The following is a 19,216-nucleotide window of genomic DNA, read 5'->3' on the forward strand; positions in this document are numbered from 1 at the left end:
CCATTTTCCTGATGAAGTAGAAGGCATCTCCTCAGTTCTCACACTAAGGGTCTTGGGTTCACCCGGAGTGGTGGGGCTACTGAAGTCAGAATGAGTCTGCCGCTAAACAAAATGAGCAACGATTTCAGAGCACAGCCATAACTGTGCAGAGAAATTTAATTAGCAAATTAGCACTCTGCACTAACACTGGCTCAGAAGCAGATAGAAAGAAAACCAATTATGACATATCAATTACTCCTATGGGACTCCTACAAAGAACCAAACATCGAGGGGCTTAAAGACTGACAGAACATTCTGGAGGCTCAAAATCCAGTCATGGTAGGGCTGAGCCATCTAAAGCCTCCAGGGGAAACTCCTCCCTTCCTCCTCCATGAGGAGGCTGGTGGGCCTCCGAGCGGTGGGCCCATGAGCTCATCGCTGGTCCACTTACACCCTACCTGCTTCCATGGGGCCTTCCTTCGGCACTACGCTTGTCTCTGTATCACACTCCCCTTAAAAGAAGACCAGTCTTCAGGGGTTAGCAATCTCATTTTAATCTGATTCCCTCCACAAAAGACCTTATTCCCAACTAAGGCTAGATTCCAAGGTACTGGGGACTAGGGCCTCAACAGATAATTTTATGAAACACAATTATGGCTGCTCCAGATGTAGGTCCATGGAAGCTAAGTGGGTCCAAATAAACAGAAAAGGAAAGACGGTAACACAGTGGTTTCTGATCTACGGGTCATGGCCACTGGGGGGAGGGGCATCTCAGCTATTCTGCATATCAGATATTTACAAATTGTGATTCATAACAGTAGCAAAATTAGTTGTGAAGTAGTAACAAAATGTAAAAAAATGGGTGGGGGTCACCACAATATGAAGAATTGCCCGGGTTGGTGGGAGGCAAGTAAGGATCCAGACCGTGAGGATCAAGTTTGGTTGAGAGCACAGACAAAAGGGCTGCAAGTGGGAGGGACAGAGCAAGTTTGGTTGAGAGCACAGACAAAAGGGCTGCAGGTGGGAGGGACAGAGCAAGCTGGCTCAACAAGGGCCATGGTATGAGATAAAAGCTGAGACAGGCACCTCGAAACCAAGACCTTGGATAGCTGGCCCCAGGTTCTCCCAGCCTGAGCTAGGAGGGAAGCCTGAGATGGGACATCCACTGCACAGGAGACACCAATAGAAGGGCAGAGGACAACTATAGCTAGAAGCCTCAGTGGTCAAGTAAGACAGGACGGCATCAGAGTTTAGGAGACGGCTGTGCGAGGTGAGCGAAGAGTTCCCAGGATGAGGACACAGCCACAGGGAATCTAAAAAGGGGACTTTGTGGGCTCCAGCTCGGGCAGTGACTCAGGGACAGGAATGTTTCCTTCTGCAAGGACTGGAACTACAATAAGGGGACCAGGGGAAGAATAATAAATAAATAAGATGCTTCAATAGCAACAGTCATTCCTTGGTTGCCACTGGATCTATCCTGAATCTATAAAGGAACGGCAGAGAAAACCCTGCCTTTGATCAACCAGAATCCAGCCCTGACTTCTGGGGATGACCCGAGTCAGTGCTGCTAGCCTGGAGGACCCTGGAGGTCAGACATGGGGGACACCGTGTGGGTTGGGGCAGCAGCAGCTGCTTAGGGGAGGTACTTAGCTTCACCTCCTTCCTTACCGCATGGGGTTAATGGCGCTACCTCACGGCAGGTCTCTGAGGACTGTAATGACTGTTATTATTACACAGTCATAGCCTGATGGATGAGGGCTAAAATGTGCTGTTCAAGACAGCAAAATTAAGGACCAGACCCCCTCTCTCCTTCCTTTTCACCAAGGATAAATTTTCTGTGATTATTTTGGTGTTCTACAGGCTTTGACAGAATACAACCTTGGATACAGATGCGCCACTGCATTAAGGGCAGCATTACACAGCAGGCGAAGTCCCTGACCCTCTCCCAGAAAGGCTCCCAGGAATATTACTCTTCCACCTTCTGACAGTCCACACTGATTCCACCCCTATGCACTCCAAGTCCCATCCTTTACTAGAAAGCTTTGTCCTAAAGTTGTCTGTGTGTACACATGCGCACACACATATACCAAAGGTTCATTTTTTATTTCTGACAATGTGTGGGAAAAAGTTAGTCTAATATGCTGAAGAAGCCGGGCCACAAGGACCTCACCCAGGGCCAAGTTTCTTCTCCAAAGTCCCCACATTCTGTAAGGGTCACCATGGATTCCTACAATCAGACACCTAGTGAGGCTGTGGTCTGGAGGCCAAGCTGGGCTTCTCCCAGAGGGAAAAGAGGAGGGCAGAGTGTGGGGGGGAAGAGCCAGCGGGATGTCTGAGCACCCAGGGCCCAATCACCAGGTTATCTGCACTAGCCAGGGGACACAAGGTCTCAGAACAGGCAGCATGGGCCACTCAGACCCCGCGCTGCAGCCTCAGCTGTATTATCTTCCATCACTCGCACCGGTTACGGGGAACTTTTCACACTGTGCCCAGGAGTCCACTGTGAGCCCTGAAAGCCCAGTAGAGATTCAGCTGGTGGTTTCGGCCCAGTCACTTGCCACTTTCTTAGTTTCTTGGCCCTCGACATCTGGCTGGGCAGACAGTGCCCTGACAGCCAGCAGCACTCTGTGGCTTTCAGGCTGTGCACGGCTTGCTGTGAAAAAGGGGAAGCTGGACAGCAGAGTGTGAGTCCCATCCTGTCAGTGCAGAATGCTGGGGTGGCCCACACAGTCCTTGAGGCAGGCCAGCGTGGGGCCTTCAGGCTGCAGTCTTCGCTGCACTCAGCGACTGGTATGCTTGCTTTGCTCTCTCCCTCTGCTCCTGCTCCCGCTGGATCAACTGCATCCGCTCTAGGTGCCACTCGCGCAGTTTCTGCTCATAAGTGGCCAGGTCCTCGGCCTCACAGGCGGGGAGTTTCTCTCTCACAAGCTGGGTGGTCAGAGTCAAAAGACCTTCTGACTCAACCCTGCCCAACTCCTGCAGTTTGGACTGAGAGGCCTGTAGGAAACAGGAAAAAAAAAAAAAAAGAAAAGATAAGGGAGCAGGTGAGAGAAAAAGAGGAAATGAGAAGCAATTAAGTCCTCTGCTAAGCAGCCACACAATCTGCTGCAGGAAAGCTGCTTGGCAGGAAGCTCCCAGGCCTCTCCTCCAGGTGCAGCTGGTTTTTCCAGCTCAGCAGTTACACAAAGTCAGGGCTGCAGACGTGTAATCACGATTACACCACCTTCTCACAAAGCACAACTCCACTGCCCGTACTCCCTGAGTGCACAGCAGAGGTGCAATCCACAGGTCCACTGGGGCCTGCCCCTAACCGAGCAGGGAGCTCCAGGTAACAGGATTCTAGGATGCTAACAAGATGGCAGAGACTTCTGAAGCCAGAGCCGGTTCATCCCTGTCTTTTTGTTTATGTGACTTCAGTCCTACTCTTGGCTTTTTTCAACAGATGGGATTCATTTCAGCAACTTCTTACGAGTGTGTGTGCAGGGCAGGCCTCCACCTGCTGGGCTCCCCTGCAGATGGCCCTAACCTCCCTCCCGCCTGCTTACAGCTCCATCTGAGATGGCAGGCCAGTTGGGTCAGCACAGTGTTCCCGCTGAAGTACTACAAAGCATTAATCTACTTAAGTGTTTCAAGATGTACATCAGCAAAGAGTGCCTTGGAGGGCCCCAGATGCAGGTTAGAGGCAGATGTCCATGTAGTGGACAGGATAAGGCCTGGCCAGCAAGAATGGTGGGAGAAGGGACGGCCCATGAGCTCCAAGGGGCAGGCAGGCCTAATTACAGAGAAGCTAGCCCCAAGACTAATGCACATCAGGTAACAGGAAGGAAAGGAAGTGTAAACTCAAAGTGATTTCTCTCTGGCATCATTTCCCAGGTTGTCTGAAGCCAAAGAGATGGCCAGGGACACAGAACAGAATGGTGAGGAGCAGAGTTTTGTCCAAAGTCAACTTCAGTTGCGGACAGGCTCCGTGTTGTCTCCCCAGGAGCCCTGTGAGGACAAAGGGAGGGCAATGGGGCTAACATGGCTGAGGTCACAGCTAGCAGGCTACAAACACTTGCGTCTGTTCTTTCCTGAATGGTCATGAGGTGTCCTGTGGAGGTACGAGGGCTGAGAAGTTAATGAAGGCACATGTCTCTATCCTTTGATGCCGACACTCAGGAACTGTTAACGAAACATGGTCAATGAGAACCCGTGGGGTGAAGGAGACTTTTTTCTTTAAGTTTTGTACGTCGGCAGGCAAAGTTAGGAGGGAAGGACTGTGTATAAATTCTCTCTTTGCTTTGTTCTCAGGGTATGATGGGAACACTATTTTTTTTTTTTTTATTCCCAGTTTCAAGTTACAGAGGAAAGAAGCTGGGCAATGACTTCCTTAAAAAAGTACCGGGAGAAACAACCGCCTACAGTATACTGGATCCCACTATGATAAGAGGAAAGGCTTCCCAGGGCTGCTTCAGAAGACACAGACTCAAGGGGGAGAGTCCAGCAACACTTCTCCCTACCCAGAGTGAAAAGGTACAGCTGGCCAGCTGGCACAGATGGAAAATTTTTCTGCTAATATAATGATTTTAAAATTCTTTATAAAAGGGGGGGGGGGGGGGGCGGTCATGGGTTTTCTTCCCTGACACTGACGGTGAGCACTTTAGGACACAGAGTTCAAAGCCAGCTTGAGCACTCAGTGCTGTTCGGGAAACCTGTTCCCATATGCGTGTGGTGTCAGGCAGTGCCTCTAATGCCCCCTGAAAGTGCAAAGCTGCCATGAGCCACAAAGGAAGCCTGAGTCTTATCGCTGCATGCTGAAAATGTGACCGATGTCTAGCTGGGTTTCCGATCGAGCACATGGGGTACAGTGGAGAGAAATGACCAGACACTTTCCACACTGAGAGAGAGTCAGGCGATTGTTAACAGGAGGATCACTGGGGATGCATGCTGCCTTACTGAACAACACTGTCACCGATTAGGGCAAACTCACAAAAATTCCACCTGTTTCTCTTAAGGCCACAGCCTGTGGGGAGCAACACAAATGCAGTTCTTGCTGTGAGTTTTGATGCCTTTGTGTGGGACCGATGCAGAGAAGCCTGTCCATCACCAGAGAAGCATGTTCATGCATGGCTGGGAGAGGCTCAACTTCTGCTCTCAATCACCTTAAATCGCTCCAGGTATTGGGGAAGCTTCGAATGTTCTGGTTCCTCAATGTCCAGCTGCTCCACCACGTCTGCTGAGCCCAAGCTACCTTCACCTTCCTGGGGCTGTGTCTTTTCCTGGGGCTGGTCTGCTGGAGATGTCACCACCTTCAGGACTCTGTCCAGCACATTGAGCTGTCAGAATGACATCATTCGTTATGGGCTTGACTTTGTGAAAGTCAGAGACAAAGAAAGAGAAAAATGGAGACTCAAGACTCAGGATGGTAACAGCCAGGGGTTATTGGAACGGCTGACCATGCATGAAGTGCTGAGTCCAATCCCCAGTGCTGCAAACAAGGAAGGAGACACAACAATTATATTCCTATACATAAGCCACACCTGTCAGAAAGCACGAGGAACTCAGTATATAACAAAAGCTACAGACATGAGCTAAGAATTATCTGTAGGAGCGAATCAGCACAATGGTAAATTAAGTATGTTTTTAATTAACCAGGTAGGGAGGCAGGAATTACATTTGATGGGCATTAAAGGACCGCCCCCACTTTCATGTCTTTCTTTGGAGTCAGTCTGGAACTGGGACAAAGGGAAAGAAAAGACCACCACAGACCACAGACAACAAAAGGCCACTCTGAATGCACATTAAAGCCGCAGGCTATAGGCACCCCTTCACCCCCAGAAGATTCCAGCTAATGGAGTAGTATAAATTAGGGATCTGTCTAATCCACAGAAGCTGTTGGCTGTGGCCAGAGACACAGGAAATTCATTCTAACGAGGGGGTTTCTGGAACTTAAATAGTAAACAACTAAAAACATGGAGGTTCTTTTATCTGGCTCTCTTGCTCCTCTACCTCCACTGTGTGGCACACCTCCTTAACCCGTGCAGGGCTTGGTCATCAGAAGTGGGAGGAGAAAGCAGCAAGGCCGCACAAGCACCTGCTTGGACACCAATTGACCTCATCAGTGTCACAGTAGAACAAAGCACCAATGCTACATTGTTTTCAATACTTTATGGACAAACTGGATATACATCACATTCTTGCTGACATATGAATACATTCCTATAAATTAGAATAAAAAGAATGCAAAGTTGGCTGAAATTAGAAGGAATTATCCCTGGTGAAGGATTTGTATGTAAGTTTGTTTTCAATTACCAACACTGAATAGAGCCATCTTCAAACACACTTAGAAGTGTCTTGGGTCTAACAGCTGGGAAAGAACGTAAAGGGTTCAGTCAGCATAAGGTGCCACAGAAGGCACTGGGCCTAGTGTTTCCTGACTGAAACGAAAGCTTAGGGTGAGGCTCAGTGTATTCAGGGTCAAGTCCACACACGAGTAGCTCCAAGGCAACCTTTCATTTTGGTAAGACAGTGTCTGGGACTCTCTGGATAGAGCAGCAGGGCCGGGTGGGAACACTACAGCTCAGTGTTCGATGTTAAAGTCCGCTATGTTTCCAGTCTGGCTATGCCTAGTGAACTCACTGTTAGGGGGTTTAGGTGACTAAGAAATGAACTTTGGCACAGGTAGGAGGACACTGAGACAGGCCATGTGAACACCTTAGACGGCTGGCAGGACCACAGGACATAGATTCGGCATCACTCATGCACCACAGTCAGTCCAATGGGAAGGAAGAAGTCTTCTCCAGCATCCATGTTCTGTGTGGCTGATGAGGACTGAGTGGCTGTTCATGTGTTTGCACGTGGACTATAGAAGACAATCTCAGGAGTTACTCTTGGGCACTTTCTGCTTTTTTCGTTTGAGATGGGGGCTCTTGGCTTGGAACCTCACCTAGTAGTCTAGGCTAGCTAGCTGGTAAGCCTCCAGCGAGCCATGTCTCCCTGCTTCCCACCCTGCAGCATGCACTGCTGTGCCTGGCATTTTAGGTTGCTCTGGGGATCTGAATTGAGGTACTTATACTTGTGAGGCAAATACCAACAGCCAGGATATTAAAGAAAATTGCTACCTAATCTTTCTAGACTGCATGAGGGATAAATCCATCAAAATTATTTAATCTTTCTCTTATGCCACCTCTAATTCCTTTTGGATGAGGGTTGGGGATGGTGAAGAGGATGGTGTTTATTGATTTGGATGGGGGTTGGGGATGGTGAAGAGGATGGTATTTATTGATTTGGATGGGGGTTGGGGATGGTGAAGAGGATGGTGTTTATTGATTTGGATGGGGGTTGGGGATGGTGAAGAGGATGGTGTTTATTGATTTGATGGGGGTTGAGGATGGTGAAGAGGATGGTATTTATTGATTTGATGGGGGTTGGGGATGGTGAAGAGGATGGTATTTATTGATTTGGATGGGGGTTGGGGATGGTGAAGAGGATGGTGTTTATTGATTTGGATGGGGGTTGGGGATGGTGAAGAGGATGGTATTTATTGATTTGGATGGGGGTTGGGGATGGTGAAGAGGATGGTGTTTATTGATTTGGATGGGGGTTGGGGATGGTGAAGAGGATGGTATTTATTGATTTGGATGGGGGTTGGGGATGGTGAAGAGGATGGTGTTTATTGATTTGGATGGGGGTTGGGGATGGTGAAGAGGATGGTGTTTATTGATTTGGATGGGGGTTGGGGATGGTGAAGAGGATGGTGTTTATTGAGCTGAGTTCGAATTGCAGGAGAGGAGACAGCTTTCCTCTGACACAATGAGGTAGGAATCAACAATAATCTTATTTTCCATTGCCTTTCTGTCAGCAACATTGAAAATGTTTGTGGTTTCTTTTCATCCTTTTCAATTGAATAAATACCAATTCTACACAAATACAGGAAGCCGGGGAAGGGGAAAGACAACAGGAAAAATTCACACCACCCAGACGAACAGTGATGGCTCCATCTGAGTGGAGGGGCAGGAACATACCGCTTCTCTACACAGCTTGAGGTCTTCAGGGGAGGAGGCCACCTTCTCCATCACTTGAAGGGCTCTGTCGAGGTAGCCTGGTTTCCATAGCAGAGGCATGTTGTGGTACACAGCCTGCAGTCCACGCTGCACTTCCACCTTCCCTGTGGCCGAGAGACCCACAAAGACCCCTCAGCTGTATGTCCCCAGAATGTCTGCAGCCCGAGGCCACAGCAAACACCAGCCTAGAGGAGGAACCGCACCCTGCACATTGTAAATGCAAGCTTGGTGAACATGTTTTAATAGATCCACCAGAGCCTGTGAATCACTGGCTGAAGAATTCTGAGACTGACAGAGTTTTCTCCAGAAGACTGCCCTTAAGACAGAAGAAAATGGAAGTACTATTTTTGTTTCAAGTTCAAAACCTTTCCGAGAAAAAGAGACTTTCACAACTTTCCTACAGTGAAAACCTCGTGAACATCTGATGGCTTTCCCTGCAAGGAAATATGCGACGTGCTTCAAAAATGCCAAGTCCAGTCTATTGTCTTTATGAAAAGACAGAGGAAGAACCAACCAACCAACCAAACAAGCCAAATCTTCTTTTCATTGAGCATTATCAGTTCTTAAACCAGAGTCCTAGCAATCTTCTGGCCCACAGAGCCTGAATATCCCCTGGGCTTCTCGAACTGTCGCGCAGGCTGGGGTGGGACAGCAAGGCCTGGAAGTACAGGGCCCTTGGCACCAGGCAGCAGAGCCTTTCCACACTGGGGAGCAATGTCACCTTGAGCAGCTGGGTCTTAGTCTGCCTCTACTCATCTTTCCCGGGAAGGAGGATTTGGGAAGCTGTAGGATACCAGCAGACAAAGCTCATCAGGACATGGCTAATTTTAGACCTTTAAGGTGCTTGGGCTGGACAGGGATCACTCTGAGTGAGGCTGCAGGGCAGGACACAATGAAAGCAGAGGTGGGGCAGGGGTGTCTGATAGCACGGCTGCCTATCACAGGGGACCAGGGCCATAAACAACAGCCAAGTGTATTTTCCAAGTGAACGATCCACGCAATACTCTGAGCACGAAATGAAAGAAAATTATGCAAATCAGTATCTAAATAGGAAGCAAATAAACGAAATGTGATTTTAAACAAGAACTGCAGGCTGGGTGTGGGTCATACACCTTCAGCCACAGCACCTAGCGAGTGGAACCAGGAAGACTCAAGTTTGAGGCTACCTTGGGCTAGAGCAAGAACTTGTCTCTGAAGACCAAAAACTAAGGCTGAAGATACAGATCAGTTGGTAAAGGACGTGCTTAAATCTTGGGTTCAATTTACAGCATCACACAAATCAGGCACGTCTGTAATTCTAGCACTTAAGAGGTAGTGACTGGAGGATAAGAAGCTAGGATTCCTCCAGTGACTACACAGTGAGTTCAAAGTCAGCTGGGGATGCAGGTAACTTTGTCTCACCAACCAACCAACCAAAAACCACAACCAAACACTACAAATAAAGCACCAAAACCCTCAACTCAAACTCAACAACAAAGAGAGTGAACACTCTTGCGTTAGTCTGCTGGCCAGTCTGACAGACTGAGAGGAGACCGGTCTCTTAATCGTTTATATTAGAATCCACACTATATTTTGTTGGCAAAGCTTCGGCGGCCAAAAAGGTATTCCTCAGAGAGACGGGCAGAAGCAAGGAGCAAAGAAAAGGCACTTTCATGGAGGCCTGACTTCTGAGAGAAGAGGGGGTGGAGATATGGAATAGCATACACCCATGAATCCCTCTGAGCTGGGGATCTGCCCAGATTCCACACACCCCAGGTGCTGAGGCTGCCCTCCGCCAGACAGAGCGCCAGAACTTCCTTGCTGATCAGGAGTGAATTCTACTATAGCTAACAGAGTGAGTCTTGACAGGTCTTATGATATCTCTCGACTGTCCATAACTGTAAGGCCACACTGAGACTTATTTTGTTGTCTATACATGTAGGTTATAACTGGAACTTCACTAGCAAATTTAAACGAAGCTTTAATTATGAGCCAAAAAGTTGAGCCTCATCTTTCCACAAAGAGCAATATTAATAAGGCTCACGTAGCTTACCAAGAAGTGCATAGCCATACAGTTGGGAACTCAAGCCCACTGTGTTCTTTTGTTTTAGGCCTGGAAGCAACAGGGATGCACCAAAGTTCCTCTCCTCTTCCCACTGCAACAAAAGACAAAAGACCATTGTCTCTTAAAGCCATGGATACTTCACACATGTGAGTCTTTTGGTGACACTAAACAGCATGTATTAAGCTTATGAAAATAACACAGTTGTGTAAAAGTTATCCCAATACTAAAAATAAAAGGTATTCATATTAGAAAAAAATCAGAACAGAAATGCCCTATATATAGCTAAAAGATTCCTGGGTAGTGAAATCATGAAGTCGTTTTGGTTTTATTCTTTGTGCTCCTTGTTATTTCCCCTACTTTTGGTAATGAACCATTGCCTTTTGCAGTCAGAAAAAATAAAAGAAAATAGAGTACACTCTGGACCCTGCTGACTTGAGAGCGTCAAAGAGGCCCCACAGGCTAGCAGCTTCATACTACACTGCTCCAAAGGGAGGGCGCACACTAACAACACAGCAGTGATAAGACTTCTCCACAGTGTTAGAATAAGTACCACCATTAAGTTGCTTTTAGAAAGATTTGTGCCTCTCAAAAACAAATTAGGCAATCAGAAACACTTAGTAACTAAGTCTTTCAACCTAGGGTGTAAAATTGTACTTCAATAAAATAGAAGCCTTTTGAGACATAAAAAGAAAAAAAAGGGGGCAAAGCCACGAGCCTCACTGAGCCTGCCACACACCAGTAACAGATGTGACTGGGGCGCTCCTTGGAGAGCAGAGCTCAGAGGAGGAGGTGTGGCAACAACCCAGACAGCAGCAGCTGTGACCCTCCAGACCTAGCCCCTTCCCCCGCAGCACACATGCACAGGAGCTGGGGAAAGAGGCAGAGAAGGGAGGAGGTCTGCAGCTGCAACTGCTGCATGGAGCAAGGCTCTGTGGTATTAAAGATATCCTGCCCATGCTTCGTGAAGCACAAGCCCCAGTTCTCGAGATTTTCCTACACCTTGGAAAACAGTGGATCGTTGGGAAGGGAAACTCCACGTGGGCTTCCACAGTGCAGATAAAGAAGAGCTGCTCACTTTCCCAGGGCAAAGAACTCTGGCTTTTGTACTAGTGCTGGAGCATAAGCCCAGGGTCTTACACCCATTAATATACCACTAAACTACACTTCCCAAAGCCACCAATGTAATCTAGGCAAGTTTGCTTTTCCCACTGAGAGCCTGAAAAGTGGGTCCAGTTCAGGATAAATAAGAAGCCTGAAAACACTTTCTTACACTTATTTTTCAATTTAATTTTGTTTTTAAGGAAAGTTTCACTATGTAGTTCTGGCTAGCCTGGAACTTGCTACTATGCAGATCAGGCTGACTCAAATACTTGTTTTAGAATATCTGTGTGTGTGTGTGTGTGTGTGTGAGCACATGGCAGTGTGGGTGGGGATGGAATGGGACAACAGTGTGCATGAGTCAGCTCTCTCCTTGCACCATATGGATCTTAGGGATCCGATCAGGTCATCAGGTTTGATGCGGAGCACCCTACCCACTGAACCATCTCACCGTCTAAAGATGAGCTACGGGCTCAGGATTCCAACAGGGAACAGAAGCAAATGTACGAGCAATAGCTGTCAGTGACATGCTGGGACCAGTCAGAGTTGACAGCGTCTGAGATGAGCATCCCTAATCTGAAAATCCAAAATGTTCCGAGCTCTAAAACTCTTTAACTCTGAAATGATCCTGCAAGCAGAAAATCCATACTACATGGAATATTTCATGTGCAAATTAAACATAATGCATAAACATCACGTTTAGTGTATGTGTCTAAAGTACACATAAAATATGGATGAAGATTGGTTCTATCTCCAATGTATCTCACTACACAAATAGTCTACAATTTAAACAAATCTGAATTCCAAAACAGTTTTGGTCCTGAGCACTTAACAGCATACTCTACCGGCAGTGTGGATCGTTATGCCAGGCCTTGCCTACTGACGCAAAGCAAGCCTTCACCTTCTCCTCCTCCGCCTCCTCTATTCTCTCCACAAACTAGACACACTGAGTCACCTATGCTTGCTGTCTTATCTGCACTTCTAAATCCCCCACTAATCCTTTCCAATCTGGCCTCCTGCTGTTTCTCTAGGGAGATAAAATGGACCACCTATCGTTCTGATGTCACTAAATAAATGACCCTTCATTATTCCCACCTTATACTACCCTTTCTTCTAGGCCATTCTTTCCATGGTTTGTGTGGTCCAACACACTCCAAATTTTCCTTTACTTGTGACTGACGTGTGTATGCTGACATCTGATATACGTATGATGCTGATTTCCACCGCTTGTCTCTCTAGATCATGTGCACACATTTACATATGGATGCAAGGCTACAAGAGTGTCCTGCAGGAGATCTTGTCTTTTTCTACTTTCTACTTCCCATGTAGATTGTATTTATGTAAGTCTCTCTTAGTGTCCTCACTGTTTAAGTTCTCTGGGATTGTGGTTTGTAGGCTGGCTTTTTTTGCTTTATGTTTAAAAACCACCTATGAGTGAGTACATGTGATAATTGTCTTTCTGAGTAAATTGGGAGCACGGGGACCTTGGGAGAGGATTGAAGTGGGGAGGGGAGAGGCAGGGAGGGGAGCAAAGAAAAATGTAGAGCTCAATAAATACCAATAAAAAAATGAAAAAGAAAGAAAAAGAAAATCTCAGTTTGGATAGGAGTTGAAATGTCATCAGTCCAGGCCTCATTCTGCATACCTGAAATGTTCTGCCTTACTGAGTGTCATGACCTGTGATATAGCTTATATTCACAATTAAGTTATTAAGTATATATTGAGCCTATTTTTTTAATCAGTTGCCAAGTACTATGTATTTAGCAGTCAAACAGACATCTGCTTATAGCCTAGCCCAAGACAAAGGGCTAGGCAGATGGCTTAATGCTTAAGAGCACCTATGGCAGATCCCAGCGCCCACATGGTGCCTCACAATCATCTAAAACTCCACAGACCCCAGGCATGGTGCACATACACACATGTAGGCATGTCTCTCATGTGGGCTACTGATATTTATTTATTTATTTATTTATTTATTTATTATACAATATTCTGTCTGTATGCATGCCTGCAGGCCAGAAGAGGGCACCAGATCCCATTACAGATGGTTGTGAGCCACCATGTGGTTGCTGGGAATTGAACTCAGGACCTCTAGGAAGAGAGGCAATGCTCTTAACCTCTGAGCCATCTCTCCAGCCCCACATTTTCCTTTTTAATGTCCTTCTCTATTCTTTGGTCGAGGGGCATTTAGGTTTTTCCAGGTTCTGGCTATCACAAATAATGCTGCTATGAACATAGTTGAGCACATGTCCTAGAGGCACGATTGAGCATCCTTTGGATCTATACCCAAAAGTGGTATTGCTGGGTCTTGAGGAAGGTTGTTTCCGATTTTTTTTAAATATTTATCTATTTATTTATTTATTATGTATACAATATTCTGTCTGTATGCCTGAAGGCCAGAAGAGGGCGTCAGACCTCTTTACAGATGGTTGTGAGCCACCATGTGGTTGCTGGGAATTGAACTCAGGACCTTTGGAAGAGCAGGCAATGCTCTTAACCACTGAGCCATCTCTCCAGCTCCCCTAATTTTTTGAGAAATCGCCACACTGACATCCAAAGGGTCTGTACCAGCTCGCATTCCCACCAGCACACAGAAGTGTTCCCTTTTCCCCACAATCTCTCCAGCATAAGTTGTGATCAGTGCCAAACTGAGATTTTCAGATCTGGTACTGAAATTAAGGGAGACCACAGGGCCACAATGCCTCGCATTATCTACTGGTGCCGTGGTTATTCTGTAGAATCTCTATGCCTCAGACATTAATACAGCTAAACCCCAAGAACGCAGTGCAGGATAGCACACGTCTGCTTATTATCAGTCACTGCTTTCTCACCGCCATATTTACGTAGGGATAACAGTAAACCATAAGTAAATGTCCTACTCAAGAGCTAAGCCAAAGCTTGGCATGCTGCACATTCTGGAACACAACTGGCGTGGAGCAACTGTAGGAAACCCTGACACAAACAAAATGGTCAGTGTTAAATACGCCAGCTCAGGGTTAAAGTTGGCTGCCCACCTGCTTCTTTAGCCTGCCATGTCTGGCTGTCAGTGATTATCAATGACTCACTGCAGAATGTCTGAGGTCACCTGACTTGGCTCAAGTTTCAAACTGTGCACAAGGGGCTAGGGCTGTATCTCAGTAGTAAAATGCTCACCTAGCATGCAAGGGGCCCTGGATTCAAATCCCCCAATATCAAAACAAAAACAATCTCCCCTACCCCTGCAAATGTGTGTAAGGGCTTTTGCTTGGGAAGTATCCAGTTCCACTTTGTAGAAAACAGAACACACTGAATGAATGTTCATTTCTGACTATATATGGATATTTTTCTCCAGATTCTAAGGGCAAGGCTTCTGCCCTCCTCTATCTTCCCTGGCAGTCACTGCTCGACTTTCTTCTAGCTCTCGGTTCCATGGCAGGGCACATCACTTACTGTGAGGTCTGTCTTCTCTGCCAGGCAACGGTATAACACATAGAGGGAGAGGAACTGGGTGGACGGCACTTCAAAGGCTTCTTGCATCATGATCTCAAAAACCACAGATAAAGCATCTGGCAAGAAGATGAAGGTGAATACGAGAGGAAATTAGTTGTAGACAACATCATAAATCTCTAAATAAAAAAAAAGAAAAAAACAAACACCATCAAAGTGCAGTGCGATGGGAAAATAAGCAGAATCAAGAAGGAGGAAACATGGCCTTTGACGAAGCAGGTCCTTTCCTAGCCATTCACGCCTACTGTACATAGTGCATGCACACTGAACTGGGGCTTGTGCATCACTGACTTCAAAATGCATGTCTTGGCTCCCAGTGAGTAGCATCTTCATAATGATCAAATACTGCTTGCTCTATGTAGTAATAAGGGCGGCGTGGCTGCATTCCCAGCACCCCGGCCGCCTGCTCGGCTAGCTTATGCCCCAAAATAATTACACAGACACTGTATTCTTTTAAGCACTGCTTGGCCCATTCTCTTCTAGGCTAATTCTCACATATTAATTTAGCCCATTTCTAATCATCTGTGTATGGCACCCCAAGGTGCACTTACCGGGGAGATTCTAGCCTAGTCCATCCTGGGTCAGAGCTTCATGGCGTGTGTCTGCCCAGGAGCGGGGCATGGCGTCTCTGCTGAGGCGTCTGCTCTGGAGAGCAGAGCTGTGGAGTCTCTGACCTCACTTCCTCTTCCTCCCAGCGTTCTGTTCTATTTACTCCTCCCACCTATCCTCTAACCAATAAAATGGGCCAAGGCAGTTCCTTTATTAGCCAATGACCTTCCTCCATCATGTCCCCTTTTTCGGTTTAAACAAAAAAAAGGCGCTGCCCTTATTACTACAGCTCTATTTACTTCAACAAGATAATGCCTCATACACTGTCCATCAGCCAGAAGAGCTAAGGCAGCAGAAAGAGGCGCACCACCGGCAAAGTCACCCTGACAAGCAAGCAGGCTGCCTGCTTCTCTCCGTTAGAATGCTGTCTCACTGTGGAGGCAAGACAAGACAAAGGCTAGAGGAACTCCCAAACCTCGGGAGTTATTTCAAAGATGGAAACAGGGATAATAAAGATCAGTTTAAAAGAACTGAAAGAAGGGAGAGGAAGATGTTCCTTCATAAGCTCCTGAGTGTAACATACAGCATATGTTATTTATTCCTACATGACTGCTAGTCATAGAACAGGCCCCAGATGACTCCGGTCTTCCCATAATATTCTACAACACAGACAAAAGCTAAGAGTATCATCATTCAAACAATTTCTTTCCGTCAGTAAGTTGTGGTCAAGGTAGAGATGTTAAGGCCAACATTAAAACGTAATGCTTGCAGCACATGCCACAAGACAACAAATGTTTTCAACTGAGTGCATGTGCTCTCCTGCTCACTTTGCATACATGCATAATTACAGACGAGTTATCATGATATACAGCTGTTCATGGCTAGCTGGTTTTGCAAATGCTGCAATGGTTTTGCGGGAAGCTGAGAGGCATCAATTTCTTGCTCTTTTTGCAGGAAACTGAGACAGACAGAACAAAGCATCTAGTAAAGCTAGCAAAATAAGGACCTGGAAGAAATTTTCTTTTCTTTTTTGAGACTTGGTCTCATTATGTAGCACTGATGAGTCTGAAACTCACTATGTAGACAGGCCAGATTTGAACTCACAGAGATGGGCCAGCTTCTGCTTCCCAAGTGCTGGGATTAAAGATGTACACCACCACGCTGGGTGAGATTTTCTTTTAAACAATCACATCAATATTTTCAACAAGGAAGAAGGCCCATTTTGCTGCTGTTGTTAAGACTTATTTAGTTTTATCTTTATGTATCTGGGTGCTGGCTGCATGCTTGTCTGTGCAATCCATGTGTAGTGCCTGGGGAGGCAAGATGAGGATGCCAAGTCCTCTAGAGGTAGAGTGGCAGAGGGCTGTTGGCTGCCGTGTGGGTGTGCGCTGCACAGGAGCAAACGGTGCTATGACATGCTGAACCCACTTTCCAGGTCTAAGTCCCCACTTTTTTCCTTCTGAAATCACACATTTGTTTATTAATTTTATTACTTTACAATTTTATTGACTATTTATTTCGTGTGCGTGTGTATGTGTGGAAGGTCAGAGGACAACCTGCTGGAGTCGGTTCGCCCCTTCTACCTTGTAGATTCCAGGTCTCTAACTGAGGTCCTCAGGCTTGGCAGCAGACGCCATTACCCACTGAGCCATTTCACAGGCCTTTCTTTGTTTGTAAATCTAATTCTGCCAACTGTTCATTATAGATTCCAAAATTACACAAGAAAAATGGGATCAATTTTTACTTTATTCTTTTTATTCTGCATTTAATCAGTTTGGGAAGTGGAATCAGATTGGTCCATATAATTAACTTTTCCTTTATAAGCACTTATATACTTTGATATTTTCTATCCCATAAAAGGGTGATACTTAAAATTTCTGCATAAATAATAATAATCTTCATGTAAATTTTTCTGACTAAAAGAGTAATGTAAGGAGACATAATTAAGAAATAAAGAAGGAGAAGATGTCTGCATTTGGACCCTTCCATTTGGAGCCGAAGGTCCTGTATTAACTGGATGGTCATCTGGTTTCTTACCTTTGTAATTTTCTTTCTTTATGAAATAATCCATCAGTAAATTGAATGTAAAGTTATCTGGAAAAATTCCATACTGAACCTGTAATAAAAAGGAAAATGAAGAGAAAAAACAAACCCTCTTTAATTCAGTCTGTAACACATGCCCATCTATTATTCAGGATAAAACCTGGCCCCACTTGAGTTAAACGATGTGCCGATCATTTTGCAGCATTTGTGACGGTGAAACTGAAGCTGTGACTCATGAGGTTTGGTAACTGGAACTTCGTCAGGGTGAGAGTTGTGAGCGGGTGTCTCACAGACAACTGAAGGGGGGACAGGGCTCAGTTCTAACAGCTCACCACAGCTAGACAAAGCAGCAGCGAGGACCATCCCTTCCTCACACACAGCTGCTTCAGCGATCCTTTTCACAAGGTATGAATGAAAATGCAGAAACAGATCATAAGGAAAAAAGCATGAATTATACAGCATATGGTCTGGCTGGAGAGCTTCTAAATACACAAGAAATATGCCAACGCTTTGTTATGAACCCAGCTCCTCGGATGCTGTTTACCTGCATATTTAAGACGCCAGAATTTAGGAATAATATTTTAGGAATAAATAAAGATAATGCAGTCTCTGCTTCAGGGTGTAGTAGGGGCACATTAATGACTCAGATCTTGAAGCCTCAGGCCCACAGCCTCAGATCCAGGATGGAGCCCAGCAGTTTTAGCACGCTTCTGTGATTTTCATATACCTGTGAGCCTGACTCCCTCCTGCTTAGATCATGGCTACAATTTCATCCCCAATTCTTATTTCAATAGGATTAACCCCTCTGTTCCATAGTGTCACCAACTACCAGACACCTGGGGAACCTCTCCTGCGCCACCTACTCCCTTGGGAGGTTCCAAAGCCTCAGCTGTGAACCACCTGAACTGACTCATGACAGCAGCACAGGAAGCCTCAGGTGTGTTCAAGCGGACACAGCAGGAAGGCTGCGGCTCAGGGGCAGGCCTGGGGTTCTCAGAGAACTCACCCACAGCAGCGCGAATCGATAGCAGGTTAAAGCCAAAACACTTTAGAATCTAAGTCACTGGAGCTAGAAAGGACCTTTGAAATGAACTGGTTCAAGCCAAGTGTGGTGCCAAACACCTATAATCCCTCAGAAGGCTGAGGCAGAACTGAGGTGGGTTCTGGGGCAATCTGGGCTACAGGATAAAGTTTGTAGAACAAAGAAGAAATCATCCAGTCCAGGATTCTCAACCTTGACCAAGGGTCAAGAGAAGCTTAAAGAAAATGTTCCTAAGGAAGATGAAAAGGCAGCCACAATGATCTAGACTCATGTCTGATGGAGGAAGGTCATTGGCTAATAAAGGCACTGCCCTGGCCCGTTTAATTGGTTAGAGGATAGGTGGGAGGAGAAAACAGGACAGAACGCTGGGAGGAAGAGGAAGTGAGGTCAGAGACTCCACAGCTCTGCTCTCTCGGGAGCAGACGCCTCAGAGAGAGACACCATGCGCCGCTCCCGGCATGAAGCTCCGACCCAGGATGGACTAGGCTAGAATCTTCCCGGTAAGACCGGTTCTCACAGATTATTAGAGATGGGTTGATCGGGATGTGAGAATTAGCCTGTAAGTGCTAGAGCTAAAGGGCCAAGCAGTGCTTAAAAGAATACAGTGTCTGTGTAATTATTTTGGGGCATAAGCTAGCCATGTGGGCGGCCGGGTGTGGGGGACGCAGCCCTGCCACCCCATATTACTACACATGTCATTTCATCCACTCCCACAGGACACACAACACCAAGAAGGAACCTGTAAACTGTGGGCTCTGGGTGTTAATGCTTTGTTCTAAGTGCATCAGCCCCAGCAGATGTCCCTGGAGCAGGATGCTGGCGAGGGAAGGCTGTGTGTGTGCTGGGAGAGGCACCAGAATCTCTATGCTTTCCACTCATGGTGCTTTGAACCCAAATGCCTAGGCCAAGTAAATTAGAATATAAGGGGTAAAT

At 46.4% G+C, this 19,216-nt stretch overlaps 1 protein-coding gene across 1 annotated transcript in view; it reads right to left on the minus strand.

Annotated features, from left to right (window-relative positions):
- Positions 1-923: 923 nt before the first annotated feature.
- The window catches only part of Mrps27 (mitochondrial ribosomal protein S27), a 78,910-nt gene continuing 60,617 nt past the window's right edge, over positions 924-19,216 (minus strand). The window contains exons 6-11 of the mRNA XM_041663174.1: positions 17,236-17,314; positions 14,593-14,708; positions 10,054-10,156; positions 7,983-8,125; positions 5,121-5,294; positions 924-2,976 (exon numbers count right to left, since the gene is read on the minus strand). Of these exons, the coding sequence (XP_041519108.1) occupies positions 2,737-2,976; positions 5,121-5,294; positions 7,983-8,125; positions 10,054-10,156; positions 14,593-14,708; positions 17,236-17,314 (855 nt within the window). The 3' untranslated portion in view covers positions 924-2,736. The remainder of the gene's footprint in view (positions 2,977-5,120; positions 5,295-7,982; positions 8,126-10,053; positions 10,157-14,592; positions 14,709-17,235; positions 17,315-19,216) is intronic.

This window comes from Microtus oregoni, unplaced genomic scaffold (genome assembly GCF_018167655.1).
Source record: "Microtus oregoni isolate MIOR12 unplaced genomic scaffold, Mior012 000014F_ref0000157, whole genome shotgun sequence".
Taxonomy (NCBI): domain Eukaryota; kingdom Metazoa; phylum Chordata; class Mammalia; order Rodentia; family Cricetidae; genus Microtus; species Microtus oregoni.